Source organism: Solea senegalensis, linkage group LG1, assembly GCF_019176455.1.
Source record: "Solea senegalensis isolate Sse05_10M linkage group LG1, IFAPA_SoseM_1, whole genome shotgun sequence".
Lineage (NCBI taxonomy): Eukaryota > Metazoa > Chordata > Actinopteri > Pleuronectiformes > Soleidae > Solea > Solea senegalensis.
Window position 1 is genome coordinate 16,878,178 of NC_058021.1, and position 25,268 is coordinate 16,903,445.

The 25,268-nt window shown below is 39.9% G+C and overlaps 1 protein-coding gene across 4 annotated transcripts in view; it reads right to left on the reverse strand.

Annotated features, from left to right (window-relative positions):
- Positions 1-457: 457 nt before the first annotated feature.
- pde1cb (phosphodiesterase 1C, calmodulin-dependent b) overlaps positions 458-25,268 on the reverse strand; it is a 91,147-nt gene continuing 66,336 nt past the window's right edge. For 3 of the 4 annotated variants that reach the window (XM_044019058.1, XM_044019078.1, XM_044019087.1), the window contains 15 exons: positions 24,529-24,642; positions 23,642-23,824; positions 19,743-19,809; positions 19,015-19,131; positions 18,354-18,494; positions 16,390-16,490; positions 15,543-15,671; positions 15,032-15,133; positions 12,820-12,940; positions 9,835-9,916; positions 8,973-9,093; positions 5,963-6,132; positions 4,862-5,098; positions 3,899-3,961; positions 458-3,731 (listed from right to left, as the gene is read on the reverse strand). In XM_044019058.1, coding sequence (XP_043874993.1) covers positions 3,712-3,731; positions 3,899-3,961; positions 4,862-5,098; positions 5,963-6,132; positions 8,973-9,093; positions 9,835-9,916; positions 12,820-12,940; positions 15,032-15,133; positions 15,543-15,671; positions 16,390-16,490; positions 18,354-18,494; positions 19,015-19,131; positions 19,743-19,809; positions 23,642-23,824; positions 24,529-24,642 — 1,768 coding nt within the window. In that variant the 3' untranslated portion in view covers positions 458-3,711. The remainder of the gene's footprint in view (positions 3,732-3,898; positions 3,962-4,861; positions 5,099-5,962; positions 6,133-8,972; positions 9,094-9,834; positions 9,917-12,819; positions 12,941-15,031; positions 15,134-15,542; positions 15,672-16,389; positions 16,491-18,353; positions 18,495-19,014; positions 19,132-19,742; positions 19,810-23,641; positions 23,825-24,528; positions 24,643-25,268) is intronic. The other variant, XM_044019068.1, reaches the window with a different exon arrangement.

Genomic DNA, 25,268 nt, shown 5'->3' on the forward strand with positions numbered 1-25,268 from the left:
TGCTTTCTCACGTCTACGAAGTGTGAAAGTGCAAAGATCTCTTTGCTTTTCTCTATCAATAACTATTATACACTTTCTCAGTCAGATGCAACCTATTCCCCAGTGTAATCTGAGATATTGTGTGTCCAGAATGTAAATAAAAACATGGATTTCTACTGAGGTAAAAGGAGTAGATGTGAGTCTGTAAAAATGATGACATTATTACAGATTATCAACTGAAGCAGGTTATTAGCTGGTGCTACTTTCTTTATGGCATTTTAGAGAATATTGAAAAGACAAAAATACAAACAAACAGAAAGTAATGTAATGGTATACTGTAGGTAATGGTGTGTAGATAACTTATCATTTTGTAAGAAAGCTAATACAAAGCCACAAAGAACATGGCAGTGTTTCCCGCCATATAAATGTGTGTATATAAAGTGTGGTGTTATAGAAATGAAGACAGTCAAACATGATCTGAGCCCTTTGAGTCCAGATTTATTGATACAACTGTGCAGTCACAGAGCATGGTGGCACACATGGCCGCCTGGCCGGCATGGGACAGTGACACACACACACACACACACACTCTCTCTCTCGCCCATTCACACGTATTCACTCTGCATCATCGAGGATGGAGAGGAGGATAAACTTTACGTTGGTTTAACTACTGTTACTTCTGTTTGTCCACTCAAGTGTTTTTTTTATTTATTTATTTTTTTTAATTTTCATACAGTTTGTAATTTGCATGTTTTAAGTGGAGCAAAAATGTTCATGATATGTTTTTTTTTCCCAAATTGTGTTGAGAATTGTGGTGAGAATTGTTTATCCAGCAGTCCATAGTCATCACTCTCTCTCTCTCTCTCACACGCACACACCCACATGCACACACACCCACACACCAACACTCATCTCATCATATCATACTCTCATCAACATAGCAGGTCACAGTGAGGAGATCAGAAATGCACATAGTGTATTTTTCAGCAGTTACTCCTATTCTCTCTCTCTCTCTCTTTCTCTCTCTCTCTCATGCGTACACACGCACACGCACACACTTTACATCCATCTAACCTCAGTGAGTAGAACAGTTTCAGATCAGTCATTACAGAGTACTTCAGACTAAACGAGGGGGGAAAAAAAGCAACAAACAAACGACAATCTGTTCCAGAGAAACTGTTACAAAAACACCACGTTTAAAACCAAGTCTTTACATGTCCTAAATACAGCTATGTCTGTGTTTATGGTCTGTATAAATTCCTGTTAAATATCCATACAGTTGGCTATCACAGTAGCAGGTGAAAGAGCAAACTACAAGACTGTACACGTGTTGGTCCCTCGGTGCAGAAAACGCTGCCTTATACCAAGTGTCAGGCAGGCGTTTGTGAGGATGTGAGGATAGGTTTAGTTTTTCTCCTTCTAATTATTAGTTTAATTGGCTTTGACTGTTACATTGTTTTTAATTTTGAACTATTTTGTCTGAGCTGGTGGATTAAAACACAGTGAACAGATACACAAAGGAGAGACAAAAATATAGAAAAAAGAAGTTAAACACTACATGCGGAAGACAAAAAAAGGGGGTGAAAACTGTCCAGTAAAAAGGGAAAACATACACTATAGAGCACAACGACCACCTAAAAATTGACCTTTTATAAATGAAAAAGAGAGCAAAAATATACCGTTATAAACACTAACCGCTGACTTAACAGGTTTTCCCGACAGTGTCTAAAACGAGTCTTTCCACAAGACTCCTTCAGTGTGAAACAATGAAAGATTTGAACCGCGCCTGGATCGGCACAGACACAAATGACATCATCTTTCCCTACAGGTGAACGGTGTGGAAATGGAAAGGAAAATGTTGAGGCACACATTCAGTCAGCTGGCTTGCTAACCACCGACTGCATTTTGTTTTAGGTAGAAAGTAGCATTCTGTGTATGACAAACTACGCTCAGTCCCAGCGTGATTCTAGAGTTCCTGTTGAGAATATAAAAAATGGGGAATGTGTGTTAAAAACAAAGTGGTAAAAAAAAAAATTGTTCATACATCCTACAACTTTACATACAGATTTAGGTGATCGCCAATTTCGAACCCCTATATATAGATATAGATATATATATGTATATATACTATACATATTAGAATAGGTACTGTATACACATGTGTTGTATACTTTAAAATAATATGCCAAGAACAAGATCTTGGCACGATAAATGTAGGGGAATTTCTACAAAATAAAAGTGCACAATTTTCAGAGAAAGCATACCTATAATAATAATTATGCAAATACTGCCAAAAATCCTTGTTTTTCCTGTCTTCCTCCTACACATAGTAAGTACACAGTAAAAGCCAAACTAGCATTGCAGGGGTCAATATATTACATATGCACAGTAGGCAATATTTGCATCTTCTATACACAACATTACAAGCCTTAAAAACCTGGCACACAACCAAGAAGCAGATACAGTTTGGACTTGGATGCGTCACATAAGCACGATGGATTCAGCTGGCTAATAGGTGTACGAGCACACTGTAAACACATCGATTAAACATCACACCGACAGCGGGCCGGGAACCCGCTCTAACGTAACTGTACGGCAGAAATGAAACAACATACAGTATATCAGATTTTTCTCTAATGCAGCGACAGTGCTGACGTATTTGCTACAACACACATAAGAAGGCATCGAGAAGAAGAAGTCCTTTGACAAAGAAATGACATACGTGTGAGCATAAGTGGACACGTCGAGTGCATGATTCATATATGGGACGAATGCAAAACAAGTGTTACAAAAGAAAATAAAGGTAAACAAAACAGATTGTATAGATTAAGAAACCTTCAATGCATTTAAGAGTGTGATATGTCTGATATATGCAAGCATTGCATTCTAGTTTTTGGACAATTTCCACTATTTTATCTTACACGATATAAAAAAAATAATATTTGGATTGTGGAATCATAGCATTTCTACTCCTTCTCTGAACGATAGATTTACAAACTTTTAACTATGTACAGTGGAGGCGAAACAAAAACACAAAATGACAATATAAACTTGGCTGCGAGGAACAGAAATGCATTAAAATCACAAGCACTGAGAAAGTAAACATTAGAGAGGGGAAACATTTGCAACAGCTGGTGCAGTAGTCTCAAATATGCGAGACACATTCCCTCAGCAAATAAGCACTTTTATATTAACTTTAAAGGACTAAAAATAGATTATTACATGTTTAGAAATAAACTTTAAAGTAGCTTTTTCTTTGTGATGCTAAAATCTGACAAATGAATGCAGGAACGAGGGGAAAAATAAAGTGAGACTTGGCGCAATGGCTACATGTCTGGTTGTGTTAAGCAAAATGATTGACAAACAAACAACAACAAGGGTTACATCAGTCTCTCAACGGCTCCTCTCAACTCCGTCTATCATATTCAGGTCATTAAATCCTACGTCTCATATTGATCATTAAGCAGGGCCGGGGAGTAATGCACGTGGGTAGAGCCGTTCACTCTGTACACAAGAGCACTGGAGTATAAATGCAGGAAAAGTAAAAACGGTTGCTCTCAATGACATAAAAAAAAAAAATGGAAGTGATGGTGTGAGTTTCTTGGTGTCCTGTAGAGGGCGACACAGTCCAAGTGATGGCCTTCCACTCTGATGTTAACTGTGAGTGAGCTTCTCCCAATCTACATTTTACAGACATGTTCAGCATGCCGGTGTTGTGGCGATAATCCACCCTTACTCCATCTCCACCTCTGCTGTGTGGGGGAAAATGATCAATATTCAGGGAAGAATGAATGTAAATGGAGAGACATAAATAAGCTGTGTTGTTTCTGTGATATAAATATAGGGAGAGAACATGGAAACACTGGTTTGATACCTGAGCTGTTTTGTTTGTGTGTGTCAGAAGCAGAAATAAACTCACCATCGACACATTTGTTCTTGTTTTCTTCATCCTCTGGAGATTCAGCCCCCTCTGACAACTCACCTGACGAGTCAACATAGTCGGGTTATTTGTCAGACTAAAGCTTATGTTAGTAAACAAACATGCACACTAATGGAATAATCCTCTCTGCTTTTCATGGGCTTGTAAAAACTTCTTAAACTCCACTCAACCAGCACTTAGTCAGTGAGTCATTCATTACAATCCCACAAGACCATTCAGTTCTTCATCAAAATAATAAGTGACAATTTCTATTCAAGGGATAAATAATCTTCTGTTCTGTTCTTCAAAAAAGGGTTTTCATGAAATGACAGGTACAGAAATCTTGTAATGTTATGTTAGTTTTTAAAAATAGCACATATTGGGCAGCATGACGTGTCGTGATTCTAGTGAATAAAACATATTTCAATCAAGAAATGAATTGTCCCAAAAATAAATCCAAACTACTTGGGGTTAGGGTTTCATATGTAAAAAAAAGAAAGAAAAAAACCCAAGTGGAGAAATCTGGATGGCTATTAAAATAAAATAATTTCTAATTTGCTTTTTTAATCTAAGGAGTTGAAGCTTCCCCGTGTAAAATATGACAGTACATTGACATTTGGACTGAACATATATATAAAAAATAAGGTAATAAGAAGGAATAAGACCAGACAAAATGATTCAGTAATTAATTACCAGAATATTTACTGATGGAAATAATCATTATTGTAGTAACAATGATAATGGTCTTCATTATTATTATAATGATTCTTGTTTCAGACCGACCAAATGTTTTGTAAACACTTCTCTCCTACGGTGATGACATTACTTATGCTTGTTGTGGCATCTCTGGATTATTTATGAGTGTTAATGAAATAAATATATAAACTAATAATAGAATGAAACATGTCCTGCTGTGGGGTGACAGGCTTAAAGTGATATTTATATATGTATATACATATATACCGTTATGCAGAGGAGGAGGATTGTTGTGTGTTGTGCTCCCAGGTTGTTCTCCCTCCTCTGTTTCCTCTGTGTTAGCATCTGCTGGTCTGCTGACCTCTGCCGACTCCAGAGATTCCCCCTCCAGTTTGTCTTCCTTTGGTTCTGGCTGTTGGGATTCTGCATGGACCTCCTGGGGCTCCACGGTGTCGTCCTGCTTGACTTGCTCTTCCGCTTCCTTTTTGGCTCTTTCCTCGGCCTCTGAGGTCACACAGAGCAAAACTGAACATGTTAAAACTGTAGTGTATAACTTTTACATATAAATCAAAGTCTATTAGCTCCACATGACTCTCTGTGTTCCTCAGCAAAGCAGTATTTAGATCAGTGGTTCCCAAACACTGGGTCGAGACCCACAGATGAGTCAGAGGAGATCATTATTTGGTCGCCAAACAATCAGATTTTTCCTAAACTTTTATTTAAGACTTATGTGTATATGTTTTATATGTCGTGGAAATAAGTAATTTACTCATTTAAAATGTTATTAGATGTTTCAAATATAGCTTTAAATTAGCTCTCGTCGTGACTTATATTATGACTTGGGTCACAACAGTTTAGAAAGTGCAAAAGTGTGTCGTTTAGTAAACACTGGTTTAGATCCTTGCGCTCATAAAGTGAGGCGACTGCTAACAGGTTGGAGTATAGACTGAAAGAAAAGCCTGCAAAAAAAGCTGCTCAAGAAACCTGGTCTTTCATTGACAAAATAAACACTTCATGTCCTTAAGCGCTGCTGAATACATATAAAAGACAGTCTTTTTTCAAAGGTTACAAATAATATTTCATCATTTCTGAATCAAAAACACACGTCACCCAAAGTAAAATATAAAGTCACCTTTAACACATTTATCAGCACCAGTGGATTTTTTATTTTATATACCAGTAAAGTGTTCAGTGTCTACTGTAACATCCATCAATAAGGTCAGTCGATATCTCTTTCTGAGTAGGCTTATGAATTGCAGCTTTATGAGCCAGTTTTGTTGGGGGAATCTCATGATGTGTCCAGAATCAGTTTTACCACCACTTCGATGTCCACATGCTTTACAGAGTCATACACTGTGTAAACTGTACCTTTAGCAGCCTGAGTTTTCCACCTTTCTCTGTTCTGGTAGACCTCGTCGTTCCACAGGGACTTAAAGTTCTTCATGTCCACCGACAGCAGAGAGCTCTGGCCTGACGAGCTGCTTTCGGAGCTCTTCCCACTGTGCCTCTTGGCTTCATCTGAGCTAATACTGTTCAGACTGGAAATGTAAATATCGAATACCAAGAGAAGAAGAGAGTTCAGTTAGAAGAGTCTGTAAGTATGACACTTAACATACTATATAAGTATATAAATGAATTCATTCATTCACTGTCTACCACTTGAGGGTCAAGGGTCACATGAGGGTAACATCCACACCTATGGAGCGTTCAGTTAACCTCTGCATGTTTTCGGACTGTGGGAGACAACCAGAGACTAACGCACACATGGGGTGAACATGCCAACTCAGAAAACACAGAAACGCCCTTGGTCAGCCTGGGCTGTGAACCCGGGCCTTCTTGCTGTGAGGCAACAGTGCTAGCCACTACTCCACCATGTGTCCCAGTATAGGTGTTCAAATACAAAAAAAAAAGAAAGAACATAATCTTACTGCTGTACAAAAATGAGGAATGAAATAATAAATGCACCATAATCGACACCCAGTTCTGAGCAACAGTGAATAATATACATTGTACAAGTGAGCAGATGTGTAATAACATGAAGATTCAGAGATTTGCTTTGTGGTTTATCATCTTACTGCGTCGCTAATGTGAAGTGTAGCTCAGACTGTCAGCTTGCACTTACTAAACTAATTGAAGGGATGAGTGAACTTGTCTCTGGGACTCGGCCTCAGAAAACAGTTAAATAATGTGGTTTGTTGTTTAGGGGTTTTCAACACCGAGACATAATTAGAGTCAGAGTGACTCTCACTCTCTGAGGAATCCGAGGCAATTAAGGCACTTAAAAACCATTAGTGCCTGATTGCCGCAATCTGTATCAAAACTCATACTCCCCCTCGGAGTCATAACTCACCCACTACAGGCATAATATACAAATTTTGACATTCAGTGTGACTTATCATTATCTCCAGTGTCTGATGTAAATAAATGCCCATCAATCCACTTCCAAATCAGAAGACGCAGCTCCTTAAAGCTCGAACAATCAAGTTTTCTTGAGTATCGCAGCATTGATGTGCTGTTTGTGCGTAATTGCAAACAGGATGGCTATCATTTGGCGTGATTTACATAGACAAAAAATAAAGACACTCAGCAAAGCACCAAAACTATATAGTAGGGAGGAGGGGGCCACAGCTGTCCAACAATGTAGGAATTCTACTCTAATCTGTTCTATAGATTGAACATAAATGTCAAGGGTATCTTCATTTGGATATATAATATTCATTCATTCATTGACTACCACTTTATCCTACTGTGCACATGAGAGTTGCGGGGGGAACTGGAACCAATCCCTGTGCCAAACATATTGAGATGAGTGTCCAATTAAACTCTGTGGGAGAAAACCATAATACCCACCTGTACATGGGAAGAAACGCCACACAAAAAGGCCCTCAACCAATCTGGGATTCAAACCAGCAACCTATGAGGCAACAGTGCTAGCCACAACTCCGCCACATGACCCAAATATATAACATTTCAAAGTAAAAATCCTCAAACTATGAAGGGAACTTTGAGACACATGAGTATGGGAGCACACTTACGAGTCCTCAAGCGTTATTAAATTTAATAGGGTCACTCCATCTTATGATGTGAGGGACATAAATGTCTTTCATGGCAATCACTCCACTTGTCAAGACATTTAAACCACAAATATCAACTGCTTGGTGGCACTTTAGGGAACTTCATGTGATTACCAAAGTAATTAAAGCAAAGTGTGCCAGAGCCATAAATGTCACTATTTTCACTGCAACTCAACCAATAATTTTTGGAGATATTAAAAAAACGGTGGCACTAGAGTCACATCATAGGCTTGGACAAAGAAAAACACAAGCTTAAAGACTGGAGATTGAGATAAGAGAAAGGAGAGACAGGTGGATAAACTGAGTGAGCAGACATTGGCCCCCTTACACATGGCATTTTCTGTGATCGATTGCAATCTGATAGCGCCTGACCACTACACCAGTACCAGTACAGTTGTAAATACACCCGAGGACGGATTGTTATCCGATACAGGCGTTTGAAATCAGCTCTAAATGAGATAAAAGAAAAACTATCCAAGGAAACCTGTAAGCAGCCAAGTGTGTTTGTAGACAAGGAGGCTGCACAGGCAGCATCACTATCTGCGGTTTCCACTCGGTTAACTTCGACTAGAGGCTCTCTGAGTGATGCTAATGACTGCTGCTGAGAATGGGAGGCTTATATTGACGTGCAGGTGCAACAAGAGACTCCCCGAACGCTGCTTTATTTTCTTATCATCTTACTTAACAGGGAATCAACCTGACAGACACAAAGTTTTTGAGAATGAACTTCCTCTGAATAGCTTAAATATCAACAATGCAAGAGCAACTGTCTCATTGAAGTGCTCTCAAACGTCCCCTTTCTTTCACTGCACAAGTATTGAGTCAATTCATTAAGCTAGTGGAGACAAAAATCACTGCATTTTGTACCTTGAGAGGCTACTGTGTACGCCCATCCAGCACTGACGCCCACACTCAGCGAGGCAAGTCTGAGTAGCGTCTCTAAAATATCAATTTCAAGGTGTGTGGCTCCGCCTGATGAAAGGTGGAGACATTTACACGCACTGAAACGGATTACTCATGGAAGACTCATCTGCTGTTTTCAACACTTTCATTAGATATGCTGTTATTGCGGAGGAGCTGTTGAGCTTTAATCACGTCACCGAGCGTGTACTTCCTCAGAAGGATGAGAGGTGAAGGGTGGAAAACAGTGCATTCGCCATCCCCGATTAACCAGACTTGCAGAGTGAGTAATTAAAATTTACTCCGATTTACATAAAGTCACTCACTTCCATCTAATCACTTCTGCAGTATAACTTTATTTTTTTAATCGGTAAATAATCTAAACAGGGAGTGCTGTAGCTCACCTGGAGCGTCGGAAGCCAGCAAAACCAGAATGGTGAGCCTCGTCGATGAGCGGCGTGACAATCCGCTCCATCATGTCTGTCAGCACGGTGAAGGTGGGAACCACGATGAAGTCTATGAAACCTGGCGACAATGGCATTAGCAGATTCACGACACAGAGTCATCACATGCATATTTATATTCCCCAGTGAAGAGCTTATGCAGAGTGGGAAAGAAAAAAAATTAGCATTTTCCAAAACCTATTATAAAATCTCAGTTACTTATGAAATCTAGTCTGCAGATGTTAACACTGTCAGGCCAGGATTAAATTACATCCTCCTACTGTCAAGGGTGTTGTGTGGACGTGGGATCTTTTACTTTTCTTTTACTTTTAAATATCCAGTCTTTGGCCACAGACTGAATATAAAAAAGGACGTGGTCTTCCAGTCGCAAAATAAATTTCCATTGTGAATCTTGGAGATTTGCAATTTGACTGGTGCCATGACAGCTTTTGAGCTCACAGCTGTCCTATTGAACTGAAATGGGAAGATAAATTGTAAAATTGAACATTATGTTCTACTGAAGAAGAACTGAATCTAGTGATTAAGACCATTCACTCTTCAGAAAAATGTCCACCGTTGTTATAAATCAATTGAGAAGGAGGCTCATTTTATATGGACTTCTAGTTCAACCAGCGTAGTCCCTGTCCGTTGTGGCTAATTGCTACTTGTGTCCTTCTTCCGAGGCTTCACTTTTCAAACCAACGGCAACATCTATGTACATGCATGTATGGAAATGCAACAATGTTTTGTCGAAAAGCAATTTTCGGTCTTTTTCAAGTGTGTACAGGCTACGTAAATATGTGACAAGGAAGTAGGCACTAACCGATTTGAGACTGCGCCACCAGTGTTGATTTTCTGTCACAGAGTGGTGAGAACGGCAGCCCGAGCTCTGCTTCTTTGTCCCCCTAGAATTAAGAAGTCAAAAATCATTCTCAGTCTTAGGTTTCTAGAGAAAAATGTTCCCTACCCTTCAGGCATACACACACACTCGGCCCAATCGCTCATGAACACACATGAACACAATGGCTTTACGTCGCCGCACACCATATGCTCACACTTCTCCGAACAGGCTTTGGATTTGTCTGGCTCCTGCCTCAAGTGGTTTTTGGGCCACAAATGTGTTTCATTTTCCCTTCTGGTTTGTCACAAACAGATGAGATTTGGAGACGGGAGGCAGTATTCTTCGGAGAAGCTTTTATTGGCAATTCACATCTCGGGAGACAAAGGCCTCCTGAAAGCAGCCACTATAACAATAGCGCCGATAATGAGGACAATGTGGATTAATAATAGAAGAGATGAAAGCCAGTGAAACGTCTGTCCTTCTTATTGTCATTTACTCTCACACAATATTATAAATAATACATAATAAATGCATTGTTTTACTTAAGAGCTAATGTTCTACAATTTAATCTTCCATGGCACTCTTCATGGCGAGATTTTTTGAAAGTGACAAGAGCAGAGGGTCTGCAATTATATTAGATTATTCATGACTGCATATTTTACTGGTGTTTACTGGTATGAGAGTAGATGTGCGCCAAAGCATCATATAAGGACAATCACTCACTAATATCATCACTAATTTGTTTGTTACTCTGCATCTATGCAAACGAAACTTGACAATCCGTTTTCAACAGCACTGAAAGGAGCAGCTGGAAGCAAAGCCGAAGAAAAAGACATTAATCAACAGTGTTTGCTCTAATTGTCATCTCAAGAAGAAAAATTGTCCTATCCAGACTCTTCGGCTCCAGCAGACTCACATCAGAGGTCAAGACTGAACTGTGAATCTCAACTTTTGAGGCTTTATAGTCGTGTCTTAAAGTACACATTCAGACAAGAAAACACAATCTGAAATGACAGCAACTAAATGGACCTTGCAGTGAGATTTATCAACGACATAAATGATGTCTGTGTTGTATTCAGATGTTTCACTCGACTGGCGTGCTTCAGGGTATGCTCGATTAATGGCCTGCTTTACTAGAACACTTTAATAGACTGGTGCCATCATGTATTTGTTTCATCTGTCAACTCTCCTTCCACGACATCTCTCCTGTTTCTTTCTGAAAGAGAGTAGAACTCTGCAGACAGGTATCCATCAAAACAAAAGGGCATTCACTACCTAACTTAGACTACAACACACATGTTTTTAGATAAAGCCTCTTGTCTATCATGACTAAATGTCTTAAAGCCCACATAGACTGGAAGCTCCAATTAACGCTGCGTTTGTGTGTGTGTATCTGCGTCATTACCTCGTTTATGAAACCCTAAAGTTTCAGAACAAACAGTTCAGCCACTGCTGAGAAAATAGTGTTGTATTGTTTTCCTGGGCTCTGCGAAGCGGATCGGCACTTCCTTAATTTGATGTCGTCATCAAAAATCCTCACCACTCCTCTCACCACCGTAGTCCGGGCACATCCGGTTGCGTACATTCAACCGCAGAAGAAGAAGAACTACTCTCGTTGTAGCTGCTGAGATGCAGAGCATCCACCGTGCCAGAGGGGGAGCTATCTGAGAGCTGGCCTATCTATTACGTCACTTCCAGGTACCTGGCCAATCACAGGACAGTGGGAAAGCTCTCGTTGGCTGGTCAATCACAACACAGTCCACATTCTGGGGGTGTGGTTTTGGTCTGAAACAGCGCGGCTGACGAGAGCGTCAGTGAGGAGATATTTTGATCGGCTCGTTTGCAGCGATTAGGAGGTTTTTAATCATGAAAACAAGTTAATATATGTAAGTAGACCTCCATAACTAACATATATGTGTGATACAAGCATTCTATGTCACCTTTAAAGTCTCACTTTATCTCAGAATGGAGAACACAGCTTACAGCTGCAGAGACAAATCTAAGACTACTACAACCAAATACAGCTCGAGCAGGGACAGGCAACAACCACTTCACATAGTTCTTGCAACTTTATTGAGGGAAACTCACTTCAGTGTACTAGTATACAAGCACTAGCTGCGAATTGATTTACTGAATTAAGTTTGCCGGTATGTGCTACAACAGATGCCCCTGTGTCATCATGTTAGTATTAAGTCTTTTCTTGTTGACGTACTACATCACAGACCAAAACCACTTTTTGTAGCACTTTAACTTTAAAATATGAAATTCTTTAAGCTGACAGAGCATACCCTCAGCCTCGTCATCAGTCCAAGCAAGTACTAGCCTGAACTTCACCATGTTTGTTAGGGTTGTTGTTGGTGTCTTCCTTTTTTTTCTATAGGTCAAAACCTGCAAGAGGGAACTGTGGTAGGCCAGTTTGAATTCAACTGAACATCCACCGTCTACCTCAGGGGCTGTTTGAACATTTGTCCCAGCTGACATAGGGAGAAAAACAACCACTCACTCTCACACTCACCATTTAACCTTTGCATGTTTTTTTGGGGGGGAGGAAAGCGGAATATCCAGAGAAAAAACCCCCACACACAGGACATGCAAACTCAATGCAGAAAGACCCTTGTTCTGACCGTTTTGCTGCAAGGCAACAATGCTAACCACAAATCCACCTTGTGACCCCAACTGAACATATATATCTTGCAATTGTAATTTGAGTCCCAACCCCATTATTGCAGTGTGTTAGTCCAACATATTTATATATTTATATATTTACATACATTTAAAAAAAAAAATCCAATTTTAAACAGCCTGACACAATAATTCAATTATTTTTCTAATGTCATGATAATGTACTGAGTATCTGACTGAGAAAAAATGTGCACTATATTATTAACGTGTTTCTAATGTTTGGATGGACATGATATTATTGGGTATATATGGGTAGCATGTTTTAATGTTGCTGTATCCTCTCACCTGTCTGAAGAACTCCTCGAGTAATGAAGTGGTCCAGCGATGGTGGAGGTCCCAGCTCTTGGCCGGATGGCTGATGTCGGCTGTGTGAAGCAGCAGGGACAGTGCTTTGGGCTTGTCAATGCTACAAAAAGAGTGTATCAAAATCGTTCAAGGCCATTAATGAGTACTGTGAATATGTTATGTTGTGAAAGGTGACATCCACCTGCCTTTTAACGTTTTACAAAATGAATGTGAAATAATAAACGACAAATTGATCTCCAAGTAAACTGAATGCATCACTCAGTGGTGAGCAATCGTCGGTCTGTTAATCAGCGTCTGATTAGTCAATGTTCTGGCAAAATAAGCACTGTCACTGTAAAATACCAAGTGGAGGAAAAAACATCTGTGAAATACTCCAGGTACAGAGAGTGCCTGATGGTCTGTTCAGTAGAAAATGAAAAAATTGGAAAAAAATGTGGCACAGCTGTAAATGAGTCAACAGCAATCTGCCCACAAAAATTGACTTTCAGTGCAAGAAGAGAACAATAAAAGATGGGGAACTTCATTTTCAATATAGTCCAGGCTATGAGTCTTTGAGTTATAATATACTGTGTGTGTGGATTACAAAGATTTGGAAATTTGAAAATGAACACAAATACACATACCCAAACATGGAAAAACATCTCCATGTTTAAAAAAAGGTGTCCCTTCACGCTGCCTCTAATCAGTTATTTGCTCTGAAACAGTGTGAACATGCATCATCTCACCTCATCAGACACCAGTGGCGTTGGAGCCACCACACAATAACCATATCAAAATATCGTGTGTAATGGGCCGACACATGACAGGACATCGTCGGTGCAATATGGAAAACAGACACACAAATGAAAACACGCAGCGCAAGGTTAAACAGAGGTGAGAGGCTCACATTTCCTCCTACTGCATTTGTGGCAGATTGAATCTTAAAGTGCACTCTAAGCAGGCCTGGAGCGGACTGGTTTAAATTACTTTACATTATAGAGTCTTTTCAGCATTAGCGCTTCCGGCCGACTGCAATCTCTCAATAATGTGCATGTGTGTGTGTGTGATAGAGAGAGAGTGTGTGTGCGTGCATAGAACAGTGGACCTGCAGGTCATTATTAACTCAACAGCAGTGGTGCTGAAGCAGGATTTAGCTTTATACATAAATATGCTCAGTAAAACATATTAGCCACTTATGTTTTTCCATGACATTTCCTCCTGCTTCTATCTTCCTCAAAGTTAGAGGCGGGGGGAGGGGAGGGGTCTCACCCTCTGAGGCGAGATTGGTTTAGATTAGTGAACTGCTGAGCCTTGGAGGTATAACAGGTGGACCTCAGATTGGGCTATAAAGATGATCCTATTTACCAAATTCATTGAAACATACAGTATAATCTTTTGGCCAAAAGGGTTGCACAGCCTTGCTAATGTGCAAATCCAAGCCAAAGAAGGGAGCTTATTTTGTGCTGTACATTTACTTTTGAGTGTTGGATTTCAAAAATCTCATTAGGATTGAACTCACAAACAAACATCGTTCAGGCGATCCTCTACCACCATGACAGTATTAGCTCAGACGTCTGACCCTTATTTCCTGGACGGACTCAGATATTTGATAGGAGACCCTGGAGCCTCAACTTTCACTTGAATTCTGAACCTCAAAAGCAAAGCTATCTCGTTGTTCCTACGTCCTTCTTCATGAAGCAGAATTTTAAAGCACAGCATCTTACTTGTGGACAATGGTCCACACCTACCACGTCTTTCCATGTGTCCTTAAAACATTATATATCTACTACATAAAAGGTAATTGTTTGTAAATAATTGTTGCAGCTCGAAGAAACACGTTACACGTTTGCAGACTTGTGATTACATTGTTAGTGCACTTGATAACAGAGCAATTGAAGCAAGTGTAAAGTGTTGTTCCACTTGGGAAAAATGTATCAACAAATGCAGCGATGAAGAAGGAAGTCTGTAGGTTGGAAGTGGGAAACCCACTCTCCATTTTTGACTCTCCTTTGCTTGAGCACATTTTTGATTTGTCAATCCACAACATAAATATTTATCGTGCCACTCTTCAGGGCAGGGTTAATTGGGTTGTAAACAGTGGGAGGTTAATAAACTGGAGCTAATTGTGGGGTTAATGGAGGTTTAAATTGCTGTGGTGAAGACGGGGGGGGGAAGACGGGGGCAAACTGCAGTGAGGGTAAAAGCGACTGACCCCTCAGGTTGTTGCAGAAAGTTCTTCATGGCTTTAACCTGCTGGAAATGGCAGGACATATCCGTCGCCAGCACCATCTCCACCACCAGAGCTCGCAGCTCCCTGGACCAAAACAACAGGGGAGAAAAAAAGAAAGAAAGAGCAGGATAAAAAAAAAAAACATGAGCCATGTGCTGTATAACAAACTGTCAAACGGGTGATAAAAGCCAAGTCATTTTGGAAGTCGCTAAAGTAAATGAAAGCACAGCTTTTGAGAGCTATTTATAAAATCTGTTTGACAAATCCCAGCTTTGAAACTGTCTCCTTAAATGTATTACCACACATAACACTTCCATTCAGTGCAAAATTGTCAGACCTTGAAGGTACAGTTATTTCTTGTCAGACTTGTACGTCTGATTGATCGTATAAGCCTCTGCCTGTTCTCGACTACACCTCTGAATTTGATATCCTTTCCCTGTCACTCAGCTCTTTCATCTGTGAGCTGTGGTACTGATTTCTCTGCCTCTCTGACCTCCAGTCATCCTTGGACAGGTTGTAGAGGATGTTCATCTCGTCGTCGTCCTGCAGTAGGCGGTAGGCTGCGCTGACATGGTGACTCTCCAACACTGAGCGGTCATTATACAGGATCGCTGTGTCTGACCTGCCAGTCAAAAAGAGAGCAGAGCTTTTTCATTGGTTTATAATGAAAAAAAACAACACCTTCTACTTCTTTTTTATAAATTGGTAACATTTCTCACTTAATTACGAGGGCCATGGATTAAAAAAAGGAAAAATGAATTTCTTTGCGCAAACTGAATGTTTTTACTTTATTCAAGGATTTGTATTGAATTTTTTTCTACATCTGATCAGAAGGAAAGAACCACACACGCAAGGAAGAAGTGGCCACATTCATGCTAAATGAAATAGCAAATAGATACTGATGGTTACATCTCCATGCAGCTATTACCGTCCAACAAATCCCTGGTTACAGGTGAAGTGAGAGGAACTTTCAGTTTCAAAAACCATGATGGTCAAATCACAACAACTCGACTTAACAACCCGAGTGTTCATTTTGCAAATGGAAGACTATGTCCAGTTTTATACACAGTCTCTGTAGAGGTATATATACTGTATTCCTGGTAAGCACTTGTGAAAGGAAAGAAAAACATCAAAACAAAACAGAACAGAGAATTTATTCACAGGCTGTGCATAAATGGACATTATAAACTTGAGAGTTAATTTAGATTTTTTTTGTCCTGCCCCAGCATTATTACTGCACCGCAGGGAATCTCAGAGTGAATATGAAGCCCCCATGCTGCAAATGAAAACATTGATCGGGTGAGTCAGTGCCATGCATTTTTGATTTTATGATCCATTACCTTGTCTGAATGTGGAAGTTGTTTGTTGTCCCCGTGTGCTCGTAGTCGTGCACTGCCGCCGCAAAGATCATGGCAAAGATCTCCAGCTCAGTCAACCAATGCTAGAGGCGGAGGAGAAGAGAGGAGGGGAGGAAGCGGGGTGGTGGGGGGTAGGTCAAGATAAGGAGGAGGATATCAAGAGGAGAATATGGAAGAAGGAAGGGTGTTGAGGAGGGGGAGGCAATGAGATGGAAAAGGCAGAGACATTGACGGAAAAGAAGAGGGAGGGGAAGTAATGAACACGAGCAAAAAATGAACAGAAATTACAGAAGAGAAATGAGAAGCCAGTGAATGGAAAGAAGGAGGATTGCAGTGAATGGTACATCATGTCACAAAGATGGGGAAGTAAAAAAAAAAAAAAAGTGATATAAAGGATCCAGAGGGAGGTATTTGGCATGAGGAATACATTACCATTGGGGATGGAGTGAAACAAATGGGGAGGAAATGGGAAGGAAATGGAGAAGGAAAGGTCAGAACAGCTAAAAGAAAACTTTAGCGAAGACAAGCATCACATTTTAAACAATGGCTTTAACACTCGTCGCTCTTCTTTCCCTTGCAGATTGTGTTTGTCAGTGACACCTGTCAGAGAGCGACACTACAAATTACAACAGTTTTAACCCTCTAAGGTGCTATTGTCACTATTATTTCAAATCTTTTGAGATTTCTGCTTTCTTAATGAGCTTTTAATGACAAGAGAGTTGCAACACATTGTTGATTGATCTCCCAATTATTATTATTTTTTTAATTGATGAATAATTCATTTTTTTATGAGAAATGTAATTGAAGATGTATGATGTGTTCAAGTTTCTCTTTAACTGATTGTTAAAGAGAACATTACATTACAGGAGTAGATGATTTGCATTATATCAGCAGGGGCTTTGACTGTTGTTTTAAACAAACATCTGATTGTGTTAACAGTGTCTTTGTAACATTGTTCTTTCGTTTTAAAATAAACACAATTTATAAAGTAAGTAAAATGACATACTTATACAGTGACACATTCCCTAATATCTCTTAGTTAAACCATGTGTGTAAATAACAACAGCAGCCGGCAGCTAGCCTATCTTAGCACAAAGAATGAAACCAGCTAGCCTGTTTAGCTTTAACCAACATTTAGCCCTGCAAGTTTTGAATGAATTTAATGAACAGCAATAGCAAAGCTATATGGCCTATGTTTCAAAATTAACAACAGTCAAAAAAAAACATGAAAATGAACATGTTTAACCTGTTGTGTGCAGCATCAGCACACCTGAGAGTGGACATTTTCCTCAGAGACCTGAGTGCACTCACGCACACAGAGTGGGGATTTAGCTCAGTAAGCCAGTCGATATTTGATGACTAATCAACAGCGGGAGCTTGTGGACTCATTAACAATGGGGTGATGGGTACAAACGCACAATCCATCCGTCAGCATATTTCCTTGTGGGCCCTCTTTATGAATGACCTGTTGATTGTTGATTTAATGGAGTCTAGAGGGCCTCCAAAATGATAGATGCTATTCTGGCGCTCACTCAGGAGCCCATGTTTCTGGCTGTAATGTGGTTTACTCTGTAAGGCACTGCCCAGAGAAATACACCACGTTGACAGCTGTTGCAGCCACCATATTAGGGTGATTAAATAAAAACAGTGGGAATCAGGGTGGGCAGCTGGTTGGGGACCGTGAACTCAGTATTTATTTATTTTTTTATAAATAAATGCAGAATCAAAAAAAAGCCTTATGTCACTCCAGTGGGGTGGAGTAAAATATAAGACACTAAATTAAAGACAAAACAACAATCTGGATCACTGTTCTCAAACCAGACTAGGGTTGGTTTTCATGGATGTCTTCTTTTTACTTTTCAGCTGACAGTGCATATCATGTGGACACATTTGTGAGTTTCTGTAGTGGCCATGCTGGTAACATATATGTATTCAAGTGTACTCACCACCATGCCAGTCTTAAGAAGCAAAAAATGTACAGTCTGCGTGACATCAGCAGCATGCATCAGGTTGTGGTAGGGGTTTTTATGTTTGCTGTAACCAACTTCCAGGGCCTCAACGAATGACACCACTGCAGAGATGGGAATCTAATGGCAAATGACAAATCCACACATTAAAAACACTGCAAAGAGTAACAAAGTTACCTGACCATTTAAATGATGAGCGTATGCCGTTTCAGTGCATGCACAGCCCCCTCTGTGGCTCAGTGAGATGTCATAAAATAACAGGTTGTGAATCATTTCAGCTACTGCGATTAATTGTCTGTGTCGGCATCGCTGCCCGTGTCATTTACTCTCTGAAGTTGGCCCTTCAAGTGTAGAGTCCTCAGCTATAAGATGCTGTAAAAAATGAGCTTTAACTGTATTGGACATGATTGAGTGTGTTCAACCTCCACTCATGTTATATGGTAATTGCTGAATTGCAACAACATAATCCATCTCTTAAGAAGAAGAGGGAGAGGTGAGTTTGCTCACGTCCACTACAGCGAACGTGTGCATGTTATCATCTGTACTGAATATGGTTATATTGTCTCTAATGACATAAAACAAAAGTAGGCCTATACCAGTGACTATACTACAGTATGTTATATCCATGTGACTTCTTTACCTTGAAGCGGTTAATGAGGTCATATCTTGTGAGTAATTCGTAGAATATGAATTTAAGTGCATGTTCCCCGCTGGCCTCGTTTAGAGCGAACACATCAAACGACCACTTGTCAACATTCTGTGTAAGAAAGAAAAGATGTTAATAATGATGCACTTGTCCTCAAATAATGCATTCATTTCTGCCAGCAGAAAACAAAACAAAACAATGATGTGACAGAAACAATCTCCTTGCGCTGTTCTGCATCTCATAAAAAAATGTAATGAAGTTTTCATGTTTTTTACTCCAGTAACCAAACACAGAATGATTTTAATTTCCTTTCAGAGACGTTATGTTGTACTTGCTGACACATAATGTTGTATATTTATCTTTATCATAAAGAACACTGTGATGTTTAAATGTGACTGACCCTGTCTGTATGTACTTCTTTAGGTACAAGATAATTCTTTCAGGTAGACACAGTGCCAATAACCTTCACTGCATCCTGCTTATCAACCTGAGTTAAGATACCTATGTGGTAATTACTGGAGGAAACTCAGATCTGAGATAAACGTAAACATTTCAGTTTGTAATTAACCTAAAACCTACATCCCAGAGCCTAGTGGAAATGATGCCCTTGTGCAGATCTGTTACTGCAGGCTGCTTTGCCATGTGTGAGTCTCTATCTGTTCACAAAGTTGTTATTTTATATCTGTGGGCTTCTGCTCAGTCATGTGTGCGCATGTCAATACCTTAAGCACGGATATGACAGTAGGGGGGTAGCTGAGTCCCACCATATTGGAGGTGCGTCGGTACATCCTGTTTGAAAGAGATAAAAACATCAAATGATGCGTGCCGCTGAGTGTAAACACTGAAGGTTACTGTGCCAGGCCCAAACCACAGCTGGGAAGGTTCCCCACCAAGACTCCATTTTAACGGTCACATCACAGTTTGAAACCCCCTTATAAAAGGGGGTAAAGTTAACCCTTAGTGTTCACGCGGCACGGATCTGTGCACCCTTGGTAACTTACAGTGGAAATAATACACAACTCCTCATATGGACATCCTGGGAATGTGTGATTATAGGTCACATCTTCAGGCTTTAAACCATTTGTTTTTTTTCATCTTCTTACTTGTTGTTGAGTCAAAGTTAGGATTAACTTTTGCTTTTTTTTTATAAAACCGGCTTTGTTTCTTTGGACTGTGACACATTTCCAAATTTCACAAATTAAATCCGATTTAAAAAAAAAGTTTGAGTACTATTTTTGCTTGTGTGCTTATATGGTTGGTGAAAATGAAAAATATAATTTCATCAGGTTGTGGTGAAAAAAAGGATCTAAGACACTCGCACATCTATTCTTATCATACATTTTAACATACAGGTCCATAATAATTGGGACATCAACACAATTCTCTTATTTTTGGCTCTATACACTACAATGGATTTGAAATTAAACGAACAAGATGTGCTTTAACTGCAGACTTTTAGCTTTAGTTTGAGGGTATCAACATCCAAATCAGGTGAACAGTGTAGGAATTACAACAGTTTCTATATGTGCCTCCCACTTTTTAGGGGACCAAAAGTAATGGGACAATTGACTCAAAAGCTATTTCATGGACAGTTGTGGGCTATTCCCTCGTTATGTCATCATCAATTAAGCAGTTGATTCAGGGGTGACATTTGCATTTTGAATCTGTTGCTGTTACATCTCAAATTGAAATCCAAGGAGCTGTCACTGTCAGTGAAGCAAGCCATCATTAGGCTGAAAAATCAAAACAAACCCACCAGAGAAATAGCAAAATCATTAGGTGTGGCCAAATCAACTGTTAAGAACATTCTTAAAAAGAAAGAATGCACCGGTGAGCTCAGCAACACCAAAAGTCCTGGAAGACCACAGAAAACCACTGTCGTGGACAACAGAATCATTCTTTCAGTTCAACAACACTCTCCAGGAGGTAGATGTATGTGTTTCAAAGTCAACGATCAAAAGAAGACTTCACCAGAGTGAATACAGAGGGTTCACCACAAGATGAACTGGTTCCTTCACTGCTTCACAGTGCAGATGGACAATGACCCAAAGCATACTGCATAAGCAACCAAAGAGTTTTTTTAAGGCAAATAAGGGGAATGTTATGCAATGGCCAAGTCAATCACCTGACCTGAATCTGATTGAGCATGCATTTCACTTGCTGAAGACCAAACTGAAGGGAAAATGCCTCAAGAACAAGCAGGCACTGAAGACCGTTGCAGTAGAGGCCTGGCAGAACATCACCAGTGATGAAACCCAGCGTCTGGTGAAGACTATGCCTTCCAGACTTCAGGCTGTAATTGACTGCAAAGGAATTGCAACCAAGTATTAAATATTGAAAGTTTGATTCATGATTGTTTAGTTTGTCCCATTACTTTTGGTCTCCTAAAAAGAGGTAGGCACATATAGAAACTGTTGTAATTCCTACACCGTTCACCAGATTTGGATGTACATACCTTTATATTAAAGCTGAAAGTCTTTGTTTCATTTCAAATCCATTGTAGTGGTGTTTAGAGCCAAAAAGAATATAATTGTGTCGATGTCCCAATAACAAAAAAGCAAGAAAAAAGCAGCCTAAATTCTTTTCTAAGGGTTAAGGAAACAGCAACAGCAAGTCTGTTTTTGCTAAAGGTTTAAAGGGTGATCACAATGAGGGATTCAATTGTACAGGAATTTCATCACAAATGCAAAACAAGTTGTGTAATTTAAAATTGCTATTGCTGTCTTCATTTTAAACTGAAGATGTGGAGTGCACATTCTGCACCACACACTGTTCTACTTTTTCCTAACCAGTTAATTTCTTCTTTTTTGTCTTCATTGTAAATGTAAAAAAACAAACAAAACCCAACTCTCTCTTAAAATTAAATAAAGAGAGATTATTGCCATGAGTGGAGCGACTGCAGCAGAGGACAGTGAGCCCACACTCAGTGGGGGAGCATACTGAGCTATACGTTGGCTAAACATGTCAGTGTAGATGTCATTCTCTGTATTGGGGACCACAAATGAACCTTTTGCACAGCGGCCATTTTGACATGTTTTTGCAGGAGAAGCACAGGTGTTACCCATCACTTTAACGATGGCTCTGCTCAGTACACATGAGTCAGGACAGAGTGACAGTTAACTAGCATGCATCATAAAACCCAGGAAGCTGGATGGAACTCGGCCATCATTAATTTGATTATTTACACCTGTGATTTTCCGACTGTGACCTGTCAAAATGGCTGCTGTGTGCAAAGGGCCCATTAATTGCACAGCATCTGCAGAGAGGAAACGAAGAAACACTCTACATAATAATATGCACAGTTTACTTTATGCTCTATATACAGTACATTAAAACCTTTAAGGTGAGACAGACAAAACATTTAAAGTCCATCCTGTGCTCTGCTGATGAATCAATGTGCTTTGGCTTATCTTTACAGAAAGTATTACTACACTGAACTACAGCAGCATAAACAAGAATGAATGAAATTATGAAATGAGTCATAATTATGTTTTATAAACTTACATTTCATTTATGAACACACCAATCAAACATAAAATGAATCTGTCCTTCAACTTAACTTAAACCATACCTTGGCATCCGTCTGACACTGTAGTGTTCTACTGTACTTGTACTTCAGCCTTGAAGATTTGTACACTGCTTTGTTTCATTTATATTTATAGTTATAAAATCCTCTATAGTCAGACAGTGCACCTGCCTGTTGCCGCCTGTTGGTGATGCAGAATTGTTCATGTTAAAACATGATTCATTAGTACATTTAGGTCTAGCATAAACAGGTTTAAGCATAAACAGGCAACAAGAGATTGCCGTAGTGCAGATGATGAAAGCAGATCACTTCATTAGCCTCAATGCAGAACACTTGCATCAATGAATAGTGCACTGCAAATGAAACGCACCTTGTATGTGAAGAGAAAGAGTGAAGATGCACTACCACATAGAACATAACAGTTCACTATACAGTCTTCAGTTGTGATTTCATTTTAAATATCAGAAAAGATCTAGGTCGAGAGAATACTCAGCCCTCTCTGTGAGAATCGAGCTCTGCCCCTGATTACAGCTTACATGTTTGAAGCTTAGTGATGTCAAATGTGCATGTTAGTGTGTGACAAAGCACAGGCTTCCAGCGGCTGATGTTACTCTGTGAATGATTGCGCTTAGCCAGGCTTACCAAAGTCCTGCCTGATGATATATGGTCAACTCAGGTGAGTGAGTCAGTGACTGCAGAGGATGCGGATGTTGTTTTAAAAAAAACAAAACAAAACAAAACTGGAGCACTTTTCAAACTAAGTGATAGAGCTTTAGATTTAATACACACAGCAACAACAACAATGGATGTGACTGTTTGTGCCCTTTTATTCAACTGTTCCTATCAATATAAAATCATTTCTATTTAAATATGAAATGACAGTAAGGTAAAGTGTGCTTGTAGCAAATGCACCTACCACAGCAGTGTAAACCCTGTAAACAAGGACACACAAAAGCTGTTGATGGATTTGCTTTAGGCTGCAGCAGATTACATTTCTTCAAGTTGATCAATAAAAGATCAGGGACTTCAGGTGAGGAGAGAGAAAGGTGACAATATATAGGGATTCTGACTGAATGCTTGTGTGTCATTTTTTACCTCTCAACAAATATACCAGCCTGAACGGCATGGACGATGCTGCGGAAGCGAGGTTTTTCTTCAGTGCGCCGCAGCATCAGGCCCATCTGGCGCGTGAAGGTGGAGGCCAGCCAGTCCCGCACCTCTGAAGGCACCGACTCGGACTGGATGTCGCTGAGCTCATCCTCTGTGTCGAGCAAACGTCTGAAAACGAGGGAGAAGGGGAGGATTAACAGGAGAGAAGCAAATAAAAAAAAAACAGGGGAAGAAAAAGAGACCAGAGGCTTAGTAAAATGTTTATTATTTGCTGCAGGTCTGCTTTCACAGGGGATCAAACCCAAATCCCAGCGCTGATCGTCAAACAATATCACCTCTTATGTAACATCAAAAACACCTCAGGCCTCTTGGAACACTGTGCTAAAACATTTAAATCCAATGTGACATAATTCTCCACAGCTACTCTGCTTTGTTGACATGTTCAGGGGATCAAGGGCAAAACCTGTTGGTCTCCACCCTCTGGATTCACATCACATTCATAATCGCGGTGCTACATGGACTCTGCACTCTGATAGTTTACCGTCCTGAGTGATCATGCCATCGCTGGCGGCCCTAATCTGTCTGGATGGAGATAAAAAGAGGCTTAAATCCATAAGCCTGTTCATATCTCAGATCTGACTTCAATTAAAGACATGAACTGATCAGCCACACAAATGATGTGCGGCTGACAAATAAAAACTGAAATAAATGAGAGGAGGAACATGCCAAATGTGACGACACAGGTCTTTTTGCCACACTAATGGTAGTCATCCATTTTCCAAAGTCTGGCCTTCATTTGTTCTGCACTGTTGTTCACAGTGATTGGACCTTGTTTACACTAGTTCCACTGCAGACAGATATTATTTCATTACCTTGTCTCCTCGACGTAGACGGATTCCAGCACCGACGCCGCATACTCAAGGTTTTTCTTGAGGTCAGCGAGTGAGGCCTCTCCTCTCTCCAACTGCTTCACCAGACATCTTAATCTAAAACAGAGATTCAACACTCGTTAAACAAATGGAATTACTGCGCTGCCATGTTGACATGATAAAATAATTGCAACTCATATTCAATTAATCTGGTCTGGATTTCTGCTGCTTGAGCCAAGATTGTTTTTGCATGTGTGTTCCAGGTATTACTCATGTTGTGGGGACCTAATTCTGATTACGCGGTCTCATTATGGGGACTTGTCTTCTTTGTGGGGACAAAAAGGCATGTCACCATAATGTAAACTATTACATTTTAAGGTGGAGACATTTTGTGTGGTTAGGATGAGGTTAGAGTTAGGTTAAGGGTGTGTGAGTCTATGCAATGTTCTCTGAAGTCATGGAAACTAGACCATAGGTGTGTGTGTGTAGAACAAAAACACAATTATGATGAGCTAAATGTACAAAGTGATCATCAGAAACCCAAACAAATATTCTACTTTGAATAAGTGCAACATATTTCTCCTTTATAATGGAACTGAGTCACTGTGGAGTGAAAGTTGAAGTGTTTATTTTCTTGCCCCACGCCTGCATTGATGTTCAGGTTTGCATTTTTCAAATTTATCAATGCTTTATGACAAACTTGTATGTATGGAGTGTATATATAAAACGGATGTAGCTCTCTG